The 23,908-nt window shown below is 38.5% G+C and overlaps 1 protein-coding gene across 1 annotated transcript; it reads right to left on the bottom strand.

Annotated features, from left to right (window-relative positions):
- Positions 1-234: 234 nt before the first annotated feature.
- On the bottom strand, positions 235-22,984 carry MED6 (mediator complex subunit 6). Its single transcript, XM_032345087.1, has 8 exons — positions 22,855-22,984; positions 18,096-18,255; positions 16,958-17,049; positions 15,114-15,196; positions 14,685-14,793; positions 12,929-13,044; positions 1,923-1,950; positions 235-1,342 (listed from the first exon to the last, which is right to left on the bottom strand). The coding sequence occupies exons 1-8, from the start codon at positions 22,874-22,876 to the stop codon at positions 1,212-1,214; spliced, it is 741 nt and encodes a 246-aa protein (XP_032200978.1). The 5' UTR covers positions 22,877-22,984; the 3' UTR covers positions 235-1,211.
- Positions 22,985-23,908: the final 924 nt, after the last annotated feature.

Raw genomic sequence — 23,908 nt, 5'->3', positions numbered from 1 at the left:
GAGAGAGGGGGAGAGATCACAAGTAGGCAGAGAGGCAGGCAGAGAGAGAGAGGAAGGGAAGCAGGTTCCCCGCTGAGCAGAGAGCCCGATGCGGGACTCGATCCCAGGACCCTGAGATCATGACCTGAGCCGAAGGCAGCAGCTTAACCCACTGAGCCACCCAGGCACCCCTCCTGCATATTTTCTACAAGCTTGCAATTTTGTCAAAATAAAAAGCTAAAAATCTTACTATACAAAAATCAGACATTTCATAAAAGCAAAATCAAAGATGAGAATTATTCAACCACTTAAAACATATGTTTTGCTACTTAATTGGCACTAAAAACAAAAATGACAATATTCAGTGGTAGCCAGATTCTGGAGAAGTACTTTCGTACTTTACTGTTTGAAAAACTGGTTCCAAACCTTTTGAGAAAAACAGTGTGACAATATGAACTTAAAGTTATACAAAAAAGAGAAAGAGTATAGATTCCAGTGATTCTACTGGTGGGACTCTATCCTAAAGAAAAGTCATTATACACAAATGTAATCACTACAGCTTTAAGCAGAATACAAGAAGAGTTTAAAGAAAACAGAATCACCCATGGGAATTATTCAGTCACTAAAATAAATAGTCTATAAAAACTAAGCAAACGTGGAGAAGTACTTACAAAAGACACGGTAATATGATAAAAGTAAAATTGCACGAAGAGAATAATTACAAGCTGCAGTTTTAAAAATACGCACAAAAAAACTTCATAGCACTGTGACAGTATTTGTAGGAGGTTTTCCCCTTTATCTTTCAAATTATCACTTTATTATTTTAATATTGAGAAATACACAATAAAAGAAAATGAGCTCAGTTACTGCTTTCACATTAATTCTTTATGTTTACAAAGTGCATCCGGAAACATTTCAGTGACAAAATAAAGGGAAAAAGTCATGAGTAAGTGCTTTATATAAATATCTTTATTTTGTTTTTGGATGTATATAGCAGTATACATTTGAGTAAGGAGGCTGTTCAAGCCGAATAGGGAAAAGGTTATAAAACATACATTAAAAATATTCATATCAAAAGCATGAGGGTCCTTACATCCTTTTTTAAAGAACAAGCACATTCATACAAATGGAAGGGCTGTGACAAAGAATTTCAAAGTTCAAGAGCCTGTCACAGCAATGAGGTATAAATAACAGGCAAGAGGAGCCTTGCAAGCTTCTCTCTTCTCCATTGCTCACTGAAGTCTCATTCGTTTTTCAGGAGGTCCTTTGGTGCTCACTATCTGTTGGACGTTCTTTGTGGTCTCCTTCTCTTCAGATTTTACAGTTTCTGGTACAGGTTCTGCCTCTTTCTTTGTCTGATCCACTAGACATCAAAAGCAGGTATTTTTTGGAGAGGAAGGCGGAGGGATGAGATCAATTTAGGCAACAGTAAAATGAATAGTTTAGACTCAACTCCATTTAGATCTGCCGATCTCAGTTCTAAATTTGGCTGTTTTATCAGGCAGATATATAAAAACCCATTTACAAACCTAAAACCCTGATAACCCAGGCAAATTTGTGATCATACACAAAAACACTTGTCCTTTAAATAAGACGATATGCACAAACAAGATACAGAGTCTCTCCCAGGTTGAACAAATGCTTTAATATCTGTTTTCAATGATGAAACAGAACAACTTTTTTTCACACTGAGATCTGAACTAAAACTCAGATCACCTTGGCTCCTCCACCCCCTTCAATACGTACTCTTCCTACTCCAATTAATCTTTTAAGTACTCATATCACTACCACACAAGCACCTTCTGGTCTCACAAATTAGGAGTAACAAATTACCATGAGAGTCTAGGACAAAAGGACCTTAGCTCATTTCATGTGCTACAGTTGTCACTGAGTTGAACAGACCGGTTTTACTTCAAGTTTAGTAAGAATATCAGGAACCATACCTGGGACAGGCTTTTCTCCAGACTTTTGCTATAATTTTAAGAAAGGGGGATAGAGAGGAGAAAACAGGGCAGGTTAGCAAAGTTCTCTTCTTCTTGACTTCATAATTCTTATTAAAATTATACTTTCATTCACATTATACTAAAAATGATTCCATAAAGAGGAACTACTATTCATGTACCATAAAAAGTAAATGTATCATTTACTTGTATCTACTTCTCATCCCCTTGTTCCAGAAGTCACAAAACTAAAACTAGGACGAAAGAATCAGACATAAACGATCCTCCCTTGAACATCTATCTACATGGCCCTCTGCCTCCGCATCCAGGCTGTAATACTTCACAAAAAGTAGCTAAGCAGAATCCAACGGCAGAGAATAATGGAGTCTTTCGAGACTCCGGAGGCATACTTGTTTAGGGTATACGAGCTTGAAGCAAGCAGAATAAAATACAGATGAACACTCCAACTTACAAAGATGGCAGGTATGGGAAGCAAAGAGGAAGAAGGTATTATTCTATGAACATAAGGCTTCTGATGAGCGTCTATTAAAAATCAAACTACAGGGACGCCTGGGTGGCTCAGTTGGTTAAGCAGCTGCCTTCGGCTCAGGTCACGATCCCACCGTCCTGGGATCGAGTCCCACATCGGGCTCCTTGCTCAGCAGGAAGCCTGCTTCTCCCTCTACCTCTGCCTGCCGTTCTGTCTGCCTGTGCTCGCTCTCTCTCCCTCTCTCTCTGATAAATAAATAAAATCTTTAAAAAAAAAAAAAAATCAAACTACAGGGTCCCTGGGGGGCTCGGGTGGTTAAGTGTCCGCCTTTGGCTCAGGTCATGCCACCTGCTCAGCAGGGAGTCTACTTCCCCCTCTCCCTCTGCCCCTCCCACCAGCTCATGCTCTCTCTCTCAAATAAATAAAATCTTTTATTAAAAAAAAATTGTTGTTGTTGTTGTTTTTTAATCAAACTATGGTAAAACAATGACAGGGGCATCGTGAGTCAGGAACAATGTCATTATGAGTCTGACCAAACAAGGTCAGATCCTCCATTCTGTGCAACAGCTCTTTCATTTGATTACACTGTCATCTTCCCCACCTTTTTTTTTTTTTTTTTAAATTTTTTATTTTTTATAAACATATATTTTTATCCCCAGGGGTACAGGTCTGTGAATCACCAGGTTTACACACTTCACAGCACTCACCAAAGCACAAACCCTCCCCAATGTCCATAATCCCACCCCCTTCTCCCAAACCCCCTCCCCCCAGCAACCCTCAGTTTGTTTTGTGAGATTAAGAGTCACTTATGGTTTGTCTCCCTCCCAATCCCATCTTGTTTCATTGATTCTTCTCCTACCCACTTAAGCCCCCATGTTGCATCACCACTTCCTCATATCAGGGAGATCATATGATAGTTGTCTTTCTCTGCTTGACTTATTTCACTAAGCATGATACGCTCTAGTTCCATCCATGTTGTCGCAAATGGCAAGATTTCATTTCTTTTGATGGCTGCATAGTATTCCATTGTGTATATATACCACATCTTCTTGATCCATTCATCTGTTGATGGACATCTAGGTTCTTTCCATAGTTTGGCTATTGTGGACATTGCTGCTATAAACATTCGGGTGCACGTGCCCCTTTGGATCACTACGTTTGTATCTTTAGGGTAAATACCCAATAGTGCAATTGCTGGGTCATAGGGCAGTTCTATTTTCAACATTTTGAGGAACCTCCATGCTGTTTTCCAGAGTGGCTGCACCAGCTTGCATTCCCACCAACAGTGTAGGAGGGTTCCCCTTTCTCCGCATCCTCGCCAGCATCTGTCATTTCCTGACTTGTTGATTTTAGCCATTCTGACTTTTTTTTTAAGGTTTTATTTATTTATTTGACAGAGAGAGACAGAGCAAGAGAAGGAACACAAGCAGGGGGAGAGGGAGAGGGAGAAGCAGGCTTCCTGCAGAGCAGGGAGACCGATGCAGGGCTCGATCCTAGGACCCTGGAATCATGACCTGAACCAAAGGCAGACACTTAACGACTGAGCCACTGGGTGCCCATCATCTCCGTTTTCCTATCACCTAACTTAAATTCTTTAAAACAGTTTCCCCTTCCCTCCTCAAGGCTCACAACCTACCCTTCACTTGCAGTTAATGATTCTGTATTCTACATTTTCAAAAAAAGGATGTCTAAACCCCAAGCTCCCTCCTAGCTACCTCCTTCAAACTTACTATTTCTTTTCCTATAAACACATGCCTTAAATACACACATACATGTAACTTTACAGACTTCCCCATCATCTGGAAAGAACTTTTAAGTTAATGTTTCCAAGCATTTTCTGAATTTCTTTCTGAAATTACATGCCCTTCCTAAGCTTTCTCATCTATTCTATGACTAAAGACTATCATTTCCTGATATCATGTTTTCCAGATTCATGCTGACAACTGCCTGATAGCTCATTCCAACTGCAAGTTCTGGAAGCCACACTTAGTAAGACCAAAACTGAGTTCCATATTATTATCCATTGTGCAGAAAAGATTAACACTGAAAGCCTGAGGCTGCTATCCTTAGAAAAGGCAGCTTGCAAGGCTAGCCCTTGCTGATGACTAAGAAATTTTGGAAGGTTCCCATCATTCCCTGATAGTGGTGCCTCACTGTGCGATGTTGTTTATGCTGAACATTTACTTCCCTTCCAGGAATGTGAATTTTGGTGTCAGTTAGATAGAGTACCTACATGATGAACTCCCTCTCCTGTATTAAAAAAAAACACCAGCACCACTTCTCTAATGGACTTCCTTGGGCAAAAATACCACATACATGTTGCCTCAATTTCACCGTTGAGAGAAGAATGTACTTTGTCTAATCCCTAACGGGAAAGACAGGATATAAGGAAGCCTGAACACAGGCTCCCCCAGACTCTACTTGTCTTTTTCCTTAAATCTGGCTGTATATCCTTACTAGGTCACTCTAATAAATCCAGTGAGCCCTTTGAGCAAATCTCCAGACACGAGGGTGCTCAAAGGACCTCCATATTATCACACATCTTACAAATATATCAGGATTTAAATATGTCTAGAGTGATCTGAGGGAACAAAGAATTTTTCTTACTTTATAACAGGAGAGGAAATACATGGCATAACACTGAAAAGTAAGAAATTGAGAGGGGAATTTTCTTCTACTGCTAGCACTGAACTATTTGAACTATACTGGACACTGGACTGTATGTGGACATCTGAATAATGTCATCACATACCCAACACACACTCTCATCTTTTCTAGTGAATACTGTCAGACAAACTAGTAGCATACGGTTTCAGATAGGAAAATAGAATGGGGGCAGATTTTGACAAAATTTAATCAGTAACCTTGAGATAAACCTAGCTGAATACTATGGTGTTCAACAACTTCTGAAAACAGCACTGAAAATACATTTATCATAAAGGACCCTGAACTCCCATCACATTAGTGTCAGTGTAACCTTCAGTAATAATAAGAATTAAAACACGGAAAAAGGAACTCCATGGAAGCAGTCAGGGCTTTCCTAATATTCTCCTGAGCACTCCTCATAATGCAACCCAGAAGCTCAACTGTCAAATACAACGGGTAAGTAAGAGTAAGTCCTGAGCTACAAACAGTTCTGGGAGACACAATTGGTAAACAGGGAGTTCACAGGAGACTTCAGGTAAACCAAAAATCTACTTTCCTCTCTAGATCTCAGAAGAAACATTTTGTGTAGAAGGAGGAGCAGGATTAACAATTCTAGAGAAAGCCATCTTTCTTCTAGTTCTATTACATAGAAGTGGACATACTCTCTCTTTTGGAGTTGACTTTGGCCCTTGGATGGTTAAAAGAAATGTAGGATTCTAGAAAAATGACAAGAGAAGTAGGACTATGGCTAAACCTTTCAAAGAAAAATGGGGCCACCTGGATGGCTCAGTGGGTTTAGCATCCGACTGTTGGTTTCAACTCAGGTAGTGATCTCATGTGTCAGGAGATCAAGCCCTGCATCAGGCTCCATCAACCTTTGCACTCAGTGGATAGTCTGCTTGAGATTGTCTCCCTTTCCCTCTGCCCCTCCCCCCACTCACATGTGCATGCACTCCCTCTCTCTAAAATAAATCTTTAAAAATAAATAATAAAAAAGAAAAACGTAAAAAAAGAGCTGAAATGATATGGAGTCTGCAACCAGCTTCAAAATAATTCAAAATAAATTCAAATAAACTCAAATTCAAATTCAAACTCAAACTCAAATTCAAATAAATTCAAAATAAACAAGATTGGCCATGTTTGATGACTGTTGAAGCCAGGTTAACAGATACGTACAGGGGTTTTGGTTTTAATTATTCTACTTGCTTTCATATGCTATTTTAAATTTCTTTCTTTTTTTTTTTTTTTTAAAGATTTTATTTATTTATTTGACAGAGAGAGAGAGATCACAAGTAGGCGGAGAGTCAGGCAGAGAGAGAGAGAGAGAGAGAAGCAGGCTCCCGCTGAGCAAAGAGCCCGATGCGGGGCTCGATCCCAGGACACTGAGATCATGACCTGAGCCGAAGGCAGCGGCTTAATCCACTGAGCCACCCAGGCGCCCCTATTTTAAATTTCTATATTTTTCTACAAAGCAAAGTGTTTTTTAAGATTCGAGAGTCTGAAGTTTTCTACATTGTCTAGCTCATCAGAATAGGAAAGTATGTGGAATTTAAGACAGGACCCCTAGCCAGAAAAAAAGGTCATTCAGCTGGGATACCTCAGAACCTAAACAGAGCAGTAAGCTACTGAATATTCTGGAGATGGTCAATTAAAACAGAACCTTAACAACTAGTATTTAAACCACAATCTGTTTCTTTTCCTATATTCTCAATTTTGGTTATCAATCAAAACCAAGTCTAAATCTAAGCCTGATCCAAATCAGCAAAAAAGTCATCAAACTCTCATTCTTTGTAGACAACATGATACTCTATGTAGAAAACCCAACTGCCCCCCCAAACCCAACCAAAATTGCTAGAACTCATACAGGGATTCAGCAAAGTCACAGGATATGAAATCAATGCACACAAGTAAGTCAGCTGCATTTCTATACACTAACAACAAGAAAGAAGAAGGAGAAATTAACAAGTTGATCCCATTTACGATCGCACCAAAAACCATAAGATACCTAGGAATAAACCTAACCAAAGATGTAAAGGTTCTGTACTCTGAAAATTACAGCACACATATGAAAGAAAATGAGGAAGATGCAAAGAAATGGAAAAACATTCCATGCTTATAGATTGGAAGAACATACATTGTTAGAAGGTTTATGTTACCCAGCGTAACCTACACGTGTATTTAGGGCAATACCTATCAAAATACCATAAACATTTTTCACAGAGCTGGAACACATATCCTAAATTTTGTATGGAACCAGAAAAGACCCCGCATAGCCAAAGGAATGTTGAAAAAGAAAACCAAAGCTGGAGGCATCGCAATTCCAAACTTTAAGCTATATTACAACATTGTAATCATTAAGACAGTAGAGTGCTGATACAAAACAGATACACAGATAATGGAACAGAATACAGAACCCAGAAATGGACCCTCAACCCTATGGTCAACTAACCTTCAACAAAGCAGGAAAGATGTCCAATGGAAAAAAGAGTCTCTTCAACAAATGCTGTTGGGAAAATTGGACAGCCACATGCAGAAGAATGGAACTAGACCACTTTCTTACACTATACATAAAAATGAAACTCAAAATGGACAGAAGACCTAAATGTGAGACAGGAATCCATCAAAATCCTAGAGGCAGCAACCTCTTTGACCAAGACTTCAATAAATGGTGTTGCGAAGACCAGGCAGCCACACGCAAAAGAATAAAACTAGATCATTATCTTACACCATACATAGAGATGAACTCAAAACGGATTAAAAACATGAACGTGAGACCTGAAACCAAAAAACTCAAGAAGAAAAACATAGGCTATAAGCTCCCTGACATCAGTCTTGGAGATAATTTTTTGGATTTGACACCAAAAGCAAATACATCAAAACCAAAAATAAACAAGTGGGACTATATCAAACTAAAAAGCTCCCGCACAGCAAAGGAAACCATCAACATAATGAAAAGGCAACCTACAGAATGGGAGAAAATATTTGCAAATCCTATATTCAATAAGGGGTTAACACCCAAAATATATATAAAGAACTCATACAACTCAATGTCAAAACAAAACAGAAACCCCCAAACAACCCAATTAAAAAATGGCAGAGGAGGGACAGCTGGGTGGCTCAATTGGTTAAGCATCTGCTTTCAACTCAGGTCGTGATCCCAGGGTCCTAGGATCAAGTCCCGCATAGGGCTCCTTGCTCAGCAGGGAACTTGCTTCTCCCTCTGTCTGCTGCTCCCCCTGCTTGTGCTCTCTCTTTCTGACAAATAAATAAATAAAATCTTAAAAAGAGAACAAACAAAAAAAGGGCAGAGGAAGTGAGTATTTTTCCAAAGAAGATATATACAACTGGCTAACAAGTATGTTAAAAGGTGCTCAACATTCTAATCAGAATGGGAAATGCAAATCAAAACCAGAGTGAGATATCCCTTCACACCTATCAGAATGACTATCAACAAAAGACAAGAGATTACAAGTGTTGGCAAGGATGTGAAGAGGGAACCCCTATACACTGCTGGTACAAAGGTAAACTGGTACAGCCAGTATGGAAAACAATACAGAGAGTTCCCAAAAAATTAAAAAAAGAAATACATGATCCAGCAAGCCCACTTATGAGTATATATCCAAAGGAAATGAAAACAAGATACTGCAAATAACTGCATTCCCATGTTTACAACAGCCATTAACTCACAATAGCTAAGATATAGAAACAACCTACAATCTATCAAAAGATGAACAGATAAAGAAAATGTGGTATGAAATTGATTATTATTCAGCCATCAGAAAGCAGGAAATACTGCCATTTGCAGAAAAAAAGATAAACCTTGAGGACACTACACTAAGTGAAATAAGCCAGAAAGAGAACGTGAAATATTCTATGTATCATTTATATGAGGAATCTAAAAAGGCCAAATTCATAGAGAGAGTTAAGTGGTATTTATCAGTGGTTTGAATGGTTGGCAAGGGAAATGGGAAGATGTTGGTCGCAGGGTACAAACTTCCATTGATAAGTTCTGGGGATCCAATTACAGGATAGTGATTATAGTTAATAATACTGTATTATACACTCAGAAATTGTTAAGACAGTGAATTTTAAATGATCTCACCACAAAAAAGAAATGGTAATTATGTGACATGATGCAGGTGTTAGCTATTGCTAGCGTGGTCATTTTGCAATATACAAAATGACTCTATCAAGTCAATACAGCGTATACCTTTAACATACATAATGCTACACACCAGTTATATCTCAATAAAGCTGAAAACAAAGTTTATTACTAAGTATTCTTTAATGCTACTGCTAATGGACCTGTTTTAATTTCCTTCTCAGATAGTTTGTTGTTAGTGTATAGAAATGCAACTGATTTTTGAGTGATTTTGCATCCTGCCACTTCACTGAATTTGTTGACCAATTCAGCTTTTGAGTGGAATCTTTACAGTTTAGTATGTATAAGATCATGTCAGGGATCACATAAAGACACAATTTTACTTCTTTTCCTTTTTGAATGCCTTTTATTTATTTTTACTGCCTAAATTCTCTGGTAGAACTTCCAGTACTATGTTGAACAGAACTGTGCAAAGTGGGTATTCTTTTCTTGTTTCTGATCTTAGAGGAAAAACTCTGTTTTTCAACCATGGAGAATGTTACCTATGGGTTTATCACATATGACCTTTATTATGTCAAGGCACATTCTTTTCTTATGCAGTTTGTTGAATTTCTTTTTTTATCATAAAAGGCTGTTAATTTTGTCACATGCTTAAGAATAAGCCATCTTATTCTTAAGAATAACCCATCTGTTGAGATGACTGTGTGATTTTTAACCTTTGTTCTGAAAATATAGTATATCATCAAGACTGACTTCAGTATGTTGTACCATCCTTGCATTCCAGGGATAAATCCCACTTGATCATGGTATAGGATTCTCTTAATGTGCTGTTTAATTGGGTCTCCTAGTATTTCACTGAGGATTTTTGGATCTGTGTTCATCATGGATACTGAACATAGTTTTGTTTTCTTGTAGTGTTCTTTGTCTGTCTTTGGTATCAGATTAATGCTGCCCTCATACAATTTGGACTGAAAGAGTTTGAGGTTTGGTGCCAGTCTCTTCAAATGTTTGTAAAATCGACCTTTCTTTGTGGAGAGGTTAATAATGGGATTACTAATTTAATCACCCTACTCATTTTTGGTTTGTTCAGATTTTGTTTCTTCGTGCCTCAGAGTTGGGAGGTTGTACATTTCTAAGAATTTCTTATAGGTTTTCCAGTTTTTTTAAGGTTTTCCAATTTGTTGACATATAATTACTTATATGTAGTCTCTTGATGATCCTTTTGTTTCTATCTCCTCTTTCATTTCTAATTTGAGTCTCCTCTGTTAGTCTAGTTAAAAGTTTGTCAATTTTATCTTTATAAAACACCAACTCTTAGTTTCTTTTTTTTCCTAAAGTTTTTTTAGTCTCTATTTCATTTGTTTTTACTCATCTTTATCACTTCTTTCCTTTTGCTAACTCATATGTGAAAACTAAGTAAGACACTCCTGAACAACCAATGGTTCAAAGAAGAAATAAAAATGGAAATCAGAAATTATCTGGAAAGAAATAAAAATGAAAGCATACCATACCAAAACTTATGAGGTACAACAAAAGCATTACTAAGAGTAAAGTTTATAATAATAAATGCCTACATTAAAAAATGGAAGAAAGTTCTCAAATAAGCAATCTTAAGTTTACACCTCAAGGAACTAGAAAAAGAAAAACAAACTAAAGATTTCTGGTTTCTGAGAAATCTGTCCATTATTATTAGTATGTCCATTAATTCATATGAACATTAATATGTCCCTTCATACTCTCTCCTATTTCTAGTTTTGTGTGTTCTGTTCCCATTTTCTACATGAGAACTGTCCAAAAGAAAGATGTGAGCCACCAATGCAAGCTGGTCGTTAACATCATTTTTTTTTTTTAAAGATTTTATTGATTTATTTACAGACAAAGATCACAGGTAGGCAGAGAGGCAGAGAGGCAGGCAGAGAGAAAGAGGGGGAAGTAGGCTTCCTGCTGAGCAGAGATATGGGACTCGATCCCAGGACCCTGAGATCATGACCCGAGCCTAAGACAGAGGCTTTAACGCACTGAGCCACCCAGGCGCCCCTCATTACATCTTTTTACTCTGTACGCCACCCCCCAAGTCCTTGAGCCCAGTATGCATTTTATACTTATATCACAGCTCAATTCACATTGGCTGTGTTTCAAATGTTTAATAGTCACATGCACCTAATGGCTACTGTAGTGTGGAGGTCCAGGTGTTCTTCCCTAAGCCTCCCTCATATATAGTATGTGCTCACTGAATGGTCAACCACACTGAACCTCCTGCACTATTATAGTTCTCGTACCCCTACACACACTATAATTTATTTATTCAACAGACACTATTTTATCTTCAAATGCAATTCATTAGAGTTCTCTAAATTAACTTTCCTGTCCTACATTCCATTCTGTCCTCCGCTCCCTTCACCACCACACCACCATTCCAACAGCATACAACTCTCACACAGTGGAGTCAGGGAAAGCGGGAGGGGAAGCCTGTTCTAAAGTCACATCAAAGTGTGAAAGATCTCATTTAATCTAAAACCAACCTGGGGCACCTGATGGCTCAGTGGGTTAAACCTCTGCCTTCGGATCAGGTCATGATCTCAGGGTCCTGGGATCGAGTCCCACATCGGGCTCTCTGCTCAGCAGGGAGTCTGCTTCCCCCTCTTTCTCTGCCTGTCTCTCTGCCTACTTGTGATCTCTCCCTCTCTCTCTCTGTCAAACAAATAAAATCTTTAAAAAAAAAAAATCTAAAACCAACCTGAAAATCTTAGTCCCCCCACTACAAGAAAAGTAGTATACATGACCCTGTGTGTACAAAGCCCTGTAGAAGTATGAACTGAGAAAAACATATTCACATACTCCATCTCATACCTACTTCACTTCAAAAGCTCATATAGCAAAATGGCAGGTGGATGTTATTACTATTATGCTCAATAAAATAACAGAATTCATATAACTTAATAACCAATATGATGAAACTCTATTTATTACTCCTTCATTTATTATGCCAAACTCTCTACCTCAACTGTCCTTTTTGTTACAAAAGTTTTTTGTTTCTTACGTTTACTCCTGATCTCTCCACCCAACGTGGGGCTCAAACTCATTACACCAAGATCAAGAGTCACATGCTCTAGCAGCTAAGCTAGCAGGTACCACTTGTTACAAAAGTTTTAACTAGTCTATCATTTTAGGACTTAGATATCTATTACATCAGGATGAAAGGCAGCATAAAGAGTAGAAACACCATGGGCTTCAGATTCTAGTTTAGTTTGTTACCATCTATGACACTTTCAGCAACTTTGGAACGAGAATGTTATGTACTTCCTCAGTTTGTGAAGATTCAAAGAGAAACTAAACATAAGAGCACAGAACAGTGTTAATTCCAATCCCTTTACCTACTTCTTCCATTAAGTCATTAAAAACATTCCTTTGATTCAGAGACCCTTCCCCCCCCCGACCCAGAGACCATTTTTTTTTTTAAGATTTTATTTATTTATTTGACAGAGAGAGATCACAAGTAGAAGGAGAGGCAGGCAGAGAGAGAGATAGAGGGAAGCAGGCTCCCTGATGAGCAGAGAGCCCGATGCGGGACTCGATCCCAGGACCCTGAGATCATGACCTGAGCCGAAGGAAGAGGCTTAACCCACTGAGCCACCCAGGCGCCCTCCAGAGACCATTTTTAACTAATGAGGAAAGTCACTATTTTTATGTCACAACTGAAACAGTTCTCAATTAAAGACAAATATTCCAGGAAAGTGTCAAATCAAAATTAACCACATGCATTCTCATTACCTGCACAAATTTGGGTGGAAATTTCTGTCGTAGGTCTAGGAGTAAAGCATCCACACGTTGTCTCTGAAAAATAGAGCTTGGTTCTTCTTTCCTTTTAGCTTTAGGTTTGACTTTATCTATTAAAATATGAAGTCCAAATCAAAACACTGCCTAATTAGTTTGGTGCTTACACTTTACAAAGCTCTGTCTACTGTGAATATACTCAAACATTATTTTTAATAACTACTATTCCAAAGATTATCCCCCAAAATAAACACAATATATAGAAACAAGTATTCTTAACTCTTCTCTCTTAAATGAAGTTAACATTTTAATATTTAAAAATCTGATTAAGTCTTTTAAAAATGCTTCAGTTTTACTATCTAAGCTCAGACAGACATTAAGAATTTTAAGGCTAACATTTTTCATAATTACCTAAGTCACAATCCAGATTATGGATCTGAAATTATCTTGTGTATTTTAAGTGTATTAAATTGTCTTCCCACAAAACCCAATAGGTACAAATGGAAATGCAACGTTCACAAACTCAAGTTATCATACTCAACTATGAACATTATAATTCACTGAAAAAAAAAAAAAAGGACAAACCAAACAGCAGATCATAAAGGTAAGAAAGAAAAGAACTTGCAAGAGAAATTCTGAAATTATGCATGTGTGAACTTTCCCCTGCAGGGAGCTGCATTGGGGGACTATCTATAAATGATGAGTTCCAGGTAAGTTTTATTCCAAACATTTCATTAGAATAGGGGCAAACAGGTTGAGAGAAGTTTATTCAACAGATGCAAACTTTCCTAAGCCAAATGTTACTGCCTACACCTACAATTAAGAATAAATATAACTAGGGGCATCTGGGTGGCTCAGTGGGTTAAGCCTCTGCCTTTGGCTTCGGTCATGATCTCAGGGTCCTGGGATCAAGCCCTGCCTCGGGCTCTTTGCTCAGCAGGGAGCCTGCTTCCCCCTCGCTCTCTGCCTCTCTGCCTACATATGATCTGTCAAATAAATAAATACAATCTTAAATATATATATATATATATATATATATATATATATATATATATATGTGTGTGTAAAACTGTATCTGAAAGACCATTCATTCCACAGGTCTGAATGCTATTTAAAGGCTACTCTTCCTTAAGTAATTTATTCTGAGTTGCTATTTCTCAGAGAAGGAAATTCAGAAAATAGGTATACTGCTATAGACACATTTCCAGAGCACTTTTATTGTAAAGTATGGTGCAGAACCATAGAGTCTAGCAGTCCCATAGGAAACTAGCAGTTATGGAAACTAGGGGACCTTGCATCACAACAGGTAATAACATGGAGAGGTCAGAAAACAGACTGGCCATCTGGAGACAGGGCTATAAAATCATCTCCCCTACTTTGAAGATGGGAGATTCAGGTCCCAGATTTCAAGAGGACCTAACAGTTAGGTAAGCAGGATACATCATCATAATTCATTCCTCATCACCGATATCCTCTATATGCTCCAAGTATTTTAAAACCTTCAATCAACTTACCAAAGATTACAGTTACCTATAGATTAAAAACCTATAGATTAAAATTTCTATCTGTTCCTACGGGAAAGCTAGCATTACCACATCTAGTTACAGGAATCGTAGCTATGAAACCGTCATTATCCTATGAAGTCTTCCTATTTAAAACACACCTAGAAATCAACAGCTCTTTTTCTATAGAAAACAGCTTCATTCTCAAAATACCAAAAGAGTGTTCTTAGGAGTTCTGGGTGTTTACCCACCTTGCTCTTCGTGATCTTTGAAATGCCACCAATACCCTTTGGAAGGATGGTATCGACAGTAGGACATAGCTTCATCAAAAGCTGACTGAATGCCATGCACTGCAGTAAGCTTGCAAAAAGAAAACAAATTCTGAATTTCTCATTAGATCAACTAAAATCTCCAAAGTAAATACCCACAATATTACATATGCAAAGACAGTAATTTTCTGTTTTGTTTTGTTTTTCAGAACTTTAATCACTACAGAGCTGGGGCTGTGATATATACTTTTAACATGGACTTGGCCCATAGAAACCCATGTTCAAGACATTCTAGTAGTCCAACACTTAGTGCCAACATACACAAGGAAGAAAAGCTTCTGTTTGACTCTTGGAAACAAGGTAGCTCGATTAAAAGTTTTCTTTAGTGTTTCAAGAATGTGAAATACTTACCACCCTAGAGTTTATAACAGACCCCAAGTCTGGGGCTTGATAAATCACTCCAGCAATGATATAGTAATCAGCCAGTGGTATAACTAAAGCAGAGAAAATAAAAATATTCATGAATATAGCTATGCACACAAAATGCTAAATAGATTTTCATAAAAAGAACAATTAAAATTTAAATTAAATTAAAATTCCTATTACAATTCTCATATTAAAGCTTAAGGCAGGGTTTGGCAATTCCTATTTCTGTAACTAAATTTATACTGGAAAACAACCATACTCATTCATTTATATTATTATCTAAGGTTGCTATGACACTAATTGAGTAGCTGTTACAGACACCCTGAGGCCCACAAAACCTAAAATATCTACTCTCTGGACCATCAGAGAAACAGTTTGCCAACCAGGGCAATGCTTCTCAAATTGGAATGTGCATCTCAATCACCTAAGTATCTTATTAAAGTCAGATTCTACCCAGTAGGGACAGTGCATTTCTGTTAAGTCCCCAAGTGATCCAATGCTGCTATTAGCCACCTACACATTGGGGAATAAGACCTCAGAGTGAGAGATTTAGCGCCTAGGATGAAGATATCAGATGCACTGAACTTGCCAATGTGTCCCATTCCTGGGTCCCAAGGAATAAAATAGCTGCTAGTGAAGCTGGTACTACCATGTGTCGCTACCATACCTCAAACCCTCTCATCATGGAACTCTTGTTCCTGGTCTTACCTTTGTTCTGAAGTTCTTTTTTTCTGCTGGGCAGGGACTCTAGATCATTAGATTTTGAAACTAAATGTGGATTCTTAGCTCTGGAACTGCAACTTCTTTAGCAAGTCGTTCTCTGAAATCAGTATCAGGGTGAAGGTTTTTCCTAAATGTCTTGATGAGGTTATCTAATGAGAGATGTAGTTGGTCATCTCTGGAATAGTACCTACTTCTTTGACTCAAAGTCAAATCTGAATTCTATACTCTTCAGTGTGATTTCTAAAGCAAGTTTGTGTTTGGTAATATAAGCCACGTAAGAATTTCGATTGAATGCGTTAATGAGGATTTTCAATTGATCCTCTATGCATTTGGTGCAACTGTATCTACCATGTATTTTTTAAAAGAATTAAGACTTAGTGGACTGAGAGAATAAGTTACTTAGGAATGTCAAGGTTCCCAACAACTATCCTCACAGAAGAGATGGCTTCAATGTACTGAGTTACTTTGTTAGTGCTTAGACAGTTGTCCTTGGGCATGCTGGAAGACTCTTGGTGTCCAAGCATGTGACTAGTGGAACTTGGCTTTTGAGGCATCTTCTAAGGAGTAAATTTATGCCTGCTATACTAGTGTGCCTAGACAATTTGTACAAATAATACGATTATAGTAGACGTGTCACTGCCTTCTCAGAGTCTGGAATTTTGGCAGGCAGATGATGTCCAGGATTAGCCCTCGAGAAGAATTCTGGACTCTGAGTATCAAAAGGACTTCCCTAAAGCAGATATACTACACACGCAATATGTGTGTGGGGGCTGCTGGAGAAAGGATGCACTTGGTGTAGCCCCTTGCAGAAGGGAAAGCAAAGGAAGCTTACTCATGGATTCCTACAGATCCTACTTGATATGGCTTTTTCCCTTACTGATCTGTCTGTGGAACCTTATTGTGCTGCCATAACAAATCTTAGGTATAACTAACATACCCAAATGCGAAGTCTGCTGAGTCCTCTCAGCAAAGCACTGAACATGTATGTGGTCTTGGGGATCCCCAAAACAGAACCCAATCCAAAAAAGTAAGAATACGTAGCTCAGAAAGTTAAGTAAATTATAGTATTTTAAGAAGAAAATTATGCCTGAAGTTTACATTTTTACCTTGGGTAGGGGACTGCCGCTGTTGCTTCCGAATGATAAAAAGAATGGGCTCTTGAGCATGTAAAAGGATGTATTCTACTCCAACCATTTGACTAAAAACAGAACACACACATCTAGAGATCTATGAATGCTCTATAAACAGTTGTGTAGAACAATCAGATTATTGTATAAAAGTAGAATAACACTGTCAATCAAATTAAAACTGCCTATGTTTGATACTAAAAACTGGCTGTCCAATAAAACTGGCTATTTTCTCAGGTAGGTAGAATATATAGTAAGATTTTATTTTTAAACAACAAAATTTCTCTACAAAAACCTACAATAAGCTTAAATCTGAGTATTTTCAGTCATGAAAGTACACAGTAGAGTGTACATTTCAAAAAAGACAACCAAAATACTGCAATGCTTCCTGAGATGTACAAACATACGTAAAATCTAAAAATATATAGTACATGAAGACCATTCACGTCTTGACCATAGATTTCAATACTCAACAAGAAAACAATAAAAACCTTATCCTTGTCTCCTACAAATTTTTTGAACTGATAGATTATTTAAAAGCAACAATAAGTAGTCTTAATAGTTGTAAATATTTGCCTCTTAAAGGCTATTTAAAATTACCTCAGGAATTTAATTTCAAGAACCCCTCTGATGTTTAGCTGACAAATGAAAAACTGTATTACACAATTGTTTCAGAAACTTTCATAATAGCAATAAATTCTTAATTATTTGGCATCCAAAGTCTGAAGACTCTTACTTTGCAACTGTCAAGCTAAAATTCCATCATACAAAGAAAAATCTACTATAAGCCAGACTATGGCTTAAGACATTAAATTTGATGTAAAAGAGACAATGAGTATGGTCACCTGCTAGAGAACAGTTGCCTTGCTAAGAACAGTAAATGGATCTGCATTAAACCTCATAGCTATATCTCAATTGGACAGGAATACATGAAATTATACAGAAAAGCATTCCTAGGTTATGACTACTGATAATTCCTTTGCATGTCAAATTTGTACACCCCCTCCTCAAACTCTAGTTCTTCCAAAACTTCTACTCTGTACTTCACTATGCACAGCTTGAGCTTCATTTCAACATCTCTAATTGGCAAAGATGCAACCTTCTTACAATAACTTACTTTAAGTGTTCTAATGTTAGCCTCTGCATTTTGACCACCTCATTATTACATGTTCTGTCGTAAAAAGGATTACTTCTTTCTGAAAAGTAATCCAGGACACTTCCACTGTTCAAAATGGGGATCCAGGAACTGTCAACCCAAGAGATTCCCAGCAGATTATCTACAGGAAAGAAACAAAATGATAAAGCATGAGAAAAATGACAAAAAGCCAACCCAATATTTATTATGCATCTAACGCAGAAGGCACTATCAATGTTAAGACCTGTATGAATCCTAACCTACAGTCTCTCACAGAAAAGTGTGCAAGAAAGCAATAACAAGATGATATGATAAGCGCTGTAACAAAGATATGAATAAGTATGTTACCAGAGCACAGTGGAAGGAGAATCCCTTACCTGAGGGAACAGGAATGGTTTTTCACAGGATGAGGAGGAGGTGGGTTGGGGTACATTTATTTAAAAATTTTTTTAAATAAATGTACCCCAAAGAAAACATTCACAGACACCAGTCTGAGGCCTCCCAATTAGGGACAAAAATACGTTAGGAAGCTATTAATGCAGAGGAGATAATGATGCAAGAGTTACGAAGCAAGTGCAGTAGAATGCCTTTAATTACAGCAATACAGTTTCATATTTTGGAATAGAATTAACTCTAATATTTCAAAATGAAAAATGAAAAAAAAAGATACAGTAAATAGCTTTATTAATGAGCTTTTATTCCCTACTGACGGCAATAATGTTCCATATCACTGACAGTACTAAAACCCATTAGGTTTAAGTTATGAACATCAAAATGCCTATTAATACTAGTTGAAAAAGGGAGAATGGAAAACTTCAATCTCTCCTAAACTGTAATTGCTTCTGACACCTTTAAAGAAGTCAGGCCTAATCCAAGAACAAGCAGATCTAAGGGAAATTAATCAAATGAGAAAGAGTAATTTTATAAAGGTAAAATGTGCTCTGTATGTTGTAAAATAAAGGAAAAAACAAACAGATGAGTAAGTGAATCATCAAATAATCAATATAGAGCATTAAGATGGTTCATCATAAATACACCATACCATAACCAAATATCTAACATGCCAGGAAATAACATTTTCAGAAAAAGACAGATTTTTTTTTTAATGAAAAGCAACTAAAGATATTTATTAATTTCAGCTTTAAACACTAGAGTCCAGTTATTAAAGTAGTTCTCTTTAAAGCAACATTCTTACATTTTTAAAATTTCTTTAGGAATAATTATATAAAAGCATTTGTGGGTGCACTTGGGTGTTTCAGTCAGTTAAGTGTCTGCCTTCAGTTCAGGTCATGATCCCAGGGTCCTGGAATCAAGTCCCACATAGGGCTCCCGGCTCCACAAGGAGCCTGCTTCTCCCTCTGCCCTCTGCCACTCCCCCTGCTTGTGCTCCCTCGCTCGCTCTCTGTCAAATAAATAAATAAAAATCTTAAAAAAAAAAAAAAGCATTTGACAATTACAGGTTTGTTTCTCACATAATGGGAACTATGTCTATACAGTGTCATAAGTTACTGATAACAAACTGTTACAATATTACAGATCATTTCAGCATAGGTAGAATAAGCTGCAGAAATGAATAAATATGTAATTACAGATTCTACCTGCCAACAATTATGAAGAGTCAACAGTTATGTGCATGAGGTGATAAGGACCTGGTGGAAGGCAATGGCAAAGCACAGAGAGGTAAGGACGAAATTGACATTTTTAGGGAGAAAACAACCAATTTTCTGAATGATCAATTATAAAGTCAGAGAACTTGGGAACCAGTAACTCATTTAGTAAAGAAATGATAGTGACTTTGGCTTGGATATGTTGAAGGGTTTTTTTTAAATGATTTTTAAAAGTTTATTTATTTGCCGGAGGGAGAGAGAGAATACAAGGGGAGGCTGGGAGTGGGGGAGCAGCAGGCAGAGGGAGAAGCAGGATTCCCGTTGAGCAAAGAGCCCAATACAGGACTCAATGCCAGACCCCTGGGATCATGACTTGAACCAAAGGCAGACACTTAACCAAATGAGCCACCTAGGTGTCCCTGGATATACTGAGTTAAATGTGGAATCAGACTGTCAGAACTTGGAAAGGAATCATAAATATCTTTTGCTCCAAGTGACTGTTCAGTGTATTTTCCCTACAATTTTCTTCACCAAGCTGTATTCTGATCAGCAGCTGTCATATTTTCCCCATATTATAAACCAATGAAAGATGAAAAATCAGTCAAGTAAGGCCTATGAAACCAATATAAACACAAAGAATATTATTCACCACTTCTGAACACTGTGCCAGGCACTACTTTAACCACTTCACCACACAATACTTCAAGAAGGCTGGTACTATATAGATACTACATAGTATCTCTGTGCTAGATTGTAAACGTGAAATGCTTTTAGCACACTGTAATAACCCAGTAAATGTTAATTATGAAGATGTTGGTGGCAGTGCCAGTAATCAATTTGTTTTAAAATTTCAATGACCAAAATTTATTTCTGCCTTAATCAAGGCTGTTCTAGTTTGTACCTCTCTCCCCACCTCCAGTTTATGCCTTTAAAAATAGAGATCCCATTCTCAAAAAGGTGTGAGCTTAGCAGATAATTTAGTCACACTAATTGAACTCATTTCAAATGTCAGTATCTCTACAAAGACTTTCTCTGCTTTGCAAGACAGAAATGTGTTCTCACAGCATTTTTTTATACTTTTGTTAATACTCATCATATTTTAACCCAGAAATACAAATGTGTTCCCATTAAATTTGACTTTTTAGACAACCAAGGCTGTGTCTTACTCATCAGGCACCAGGTTTAAAATAGTCAGCAAATGTCTATGTATTTATGATTGAGGGCCAAGGACAAGTTACTCTACTGGACATAGATTTACACATACTCCAGAATCCAAGGATGTTCAGTTACAAAATGGTTAACCGAGATTACGAGGGTGGTATGCAGCTGAGAAATATATCTGTCCCATCTGGGGACTACCTGTGACCACAGCCCCATTAAGAGAATATACTACTAAGTCAAGTACCACCCTAGTCCCAACTACCTCCAAATTTCCTTGCATTACACAAATGACCTCCTAATTGTTCTCCCTCTTACACTCCCTCTTACCCTCTTACACTGTTCTTAGCAGACAAGCTGATACTTAAAAACAGCAAGTCAGATTATGTTCATCCCCTTTGGACAAAACCCTCCAGTGGCTCTCCATTTTAGTCAGTTAGAAAGCCAAAGATCTTATTATCATGGCTTGCAACCAAGTCACCAATTTCTCTGACCTCATCTCCTTCCCAACTTCTCTCACTCTGCTTCAGCCACACTGACCTTACTTTTCTTCTAACACACCAGAAACGCCCCACCTTAAAGCCTTTGCAATGACTGAACCAAATCTAAGAAAAACACCGTGAAAAGTAAATATCAGAAAACACTCTGATGGAGTAAATGTTCCTTTTTTATCCGGTAGCAAGGGAACATGTTGACATAGTTAAAGTACAGCTTTCTAGCAACAACTAATTAAATTAGGCACGCTGAAACTCTCTGAAAAACAAACATAAAAACACTGCAGAAATGGTGAAGATCATTGGACATTCTGGGTAAATATAAATGAGAATGTATTTCTATTTCTAATATATCTCCATATATTTCTAGAGTCCAATTTGGTTAATATAGAAAAAGGCATCTCAAAACACTTCCCTTTAATAATCAGGTGTAAACAAACAAAAATAACTCTAGGTAAAAACGATTAGGAACTATTACAGCTAGACAACTTTTGAGGAAAGCCCTTTTTCTTTAAACTGCTGGGGGTGAAAGGTATCCTATATGGGTACAAAATTTCTTATTTCCTTTAAAGAAAAGCACACAAAGTTTCAAATGGAAATAAATGCAGATTAAGAGTTTCATACAAAGCCAAGAAGTTTTGGGGGACCCATCACAACAGCAAAAAAATAAAGATATTCATGGGCACTCTCTCTGTCTCATAAATTTTTCTCACTCCCATAAAAGGTTACTTCCAATCTGGAGGACCCCGGACAGTTTGGAACTAAGTTCTCAAGCTTCACACTGTATTTTAACCGCCCTTCGTTCACTCTTTGGAATCCCAGAGCACAATTTCTAGACTTTTTTTTTTTTCCAAATTCACTGAAAAAGATGTGTGTACGTGTGCTGAGAAGAGAATGTACGGCTTAACTGGAACGAAAATCAAGTAGCTAAGGAACTGTGCCTCCCTGTATTTATTCACTGATTCAACAAATACCTGAGTACCTTTACAATTCAGCTGTGAAAAAGGACCGATCCCTGCTCTCAGTCCCTTTCGATGGAAGGGACTGCAGCCTCAGAAATAAAACTTACAGAAGAAAATTTTAGGGATTCATGCACAAGGACATGAGGGGCGCTGGGTCAGGAATAAGGCTGCTCCCACGCGTCGTCCCATGAGATGAACCAAATCACGTCATCCCACCCCCAACTCTACCCAAAGGTCGTCCCTTCACCCGGACGAAACAGTCCCAGTCTCGCTGTAGAGATACGTGTCTCCAACAATACTGCAGGTCTGAGGGCTCGAAGCACAGAGCTTCTTCCAACCCCTCCGTTTTGAAGCTTCTAAGAGACCCCTGAGGAGCCCCATTAGAGCCTTGGGCTGTCCACAGAAACCACTCATAAGCGCCTGACAGTCCTCACAAAAGATCCTGAATTTGCCCCCACCACGAGCTATAAACCCCCAAACGAGGCCGCAGCCAAGCAGGAAACAAAGGGTAACATTGTACCTCGAATATCGACCGCCGCCATAGTTCTAAAAGCGCTCGCAGGTTCTCCTTCCGGCGTGCAGTAAACGTCACAACTCCGACGACGGAAGCGGCGCGCGGCGAACCGCAGGGCGGGTCAGGAAAGTGAGGAAGGGAAGAGACCGCACGGCCTGGGAGTGGCCTGGGAAAAGGGGAGGAGGGAGGAGCCAGGGCGTGGAAGAGGGGGCGGGGCCGGGAGGAGGAGGGAGCGGAATGGAGGGGGGCGGGGAGGGGAGGGGAGGCGGGTCTGGGAAAGAGAGGGGCGGGGCGGGCTGGGAGGTGAACGCGAAGCGAAGAGGTTACGGTTGTGGCTGCGAGGTGGGAAAGGGGCGGGGCTAGAAGTACGGAGCGGGGTCGGGAGGTGGAGGGAAGAGGCTGGGAGTGAGCATTAGGGGTAAAAGAAAATGTGGAGACTGAGGAAAGAGAGTCTGAGCGGAGTCCTGCCCCTTTTCCCTCTCCCACCACTGAGAGATTGGAAAATTGCACGTTGATCTTTTGTGATAGTTAAAAAAAAAAAAAGAAAGAAAAAAAAAAGCTTTCTGGTTATGCAGAGTTGCGGGGGAATATCTAACATTTTGAAAGCTCCCTCAGGTGTATCCAAAGGGCTGTTAGATTTAGGAGCTACTCTGTTCCGTTTTTCATCCTGCCTCAAGTATGGGATGCTACAGAGCTAAGCAGAAACTATTTGAGAGCCGTTAGCTTTTAAGTGACTAAACTCATTTAAAAGTCCAAGCCCATTAAAGAAAGTTGTTAGATGCCTCTGAGATCAAAGTTTCACAAGACAGGAAACGTTTCTGAAGTAAGATATTAACAAGATTAAAGGAATGGGAACACCTCTGGTTCCCTGATTAATGATTTAGTGTCTGCATTTCAGGTAGTCCGGGGTAGGAAGCAAGCCGGCAGAGGGAGTAATTCTGTGATGCGGGGAGACCATAGAAAGCCCCAGAAAGATTCTCGAGCTCCAGCGTGACCCCATAAAAGCAAAAGGATGAGGGTATCTACAAGCAAGACACTGACACTGAGAAGAGAGCCTCCA

The sequence above is a fragment of the Mustela erminea genome, chromosome 5 (genome assembly GCF_009829155.1).
Source record: "Mustela erminea isolate mMusErm1 chromosome 5, mMusErm1.Pri, whole genome shotgun sequence".
Taxonomy (NCBI): domain Eukaryota; kingdom Metazoa; phylum Chordata; class Mammalia; order Carnivora; family Mustelidae; genus Mustela; species Mustela erminea.
The sequence above is the reverse complement of the archived record's forward strand: the minus strand, read 5'-3'. Positions and strand labels throughout refer to the sequence as shown.

Bases quoted from the DNA above. Each gene is read 5' to 3' on its own strand.
- MED6 (XM_032345087.1), bottom strand. From the start codon at position 22,876: ATGGCGGCGGTCGATATTCGAG. The intron at 1,951-12,928 runs GTAATGAGAATG...TTAAAATTATAG, and splicing joins TTCCACCCAAATTTGTGCAG to CAAAAGTCTGGAGAAAAGCC. The intron at 1,343-1,922 runs GTATGGTTCCTG...TTTGATGTCTAG, and splicing joins TGGAGAAAAGCCTGTCCCAG to TGGATCAGACAAAGAAAGAG.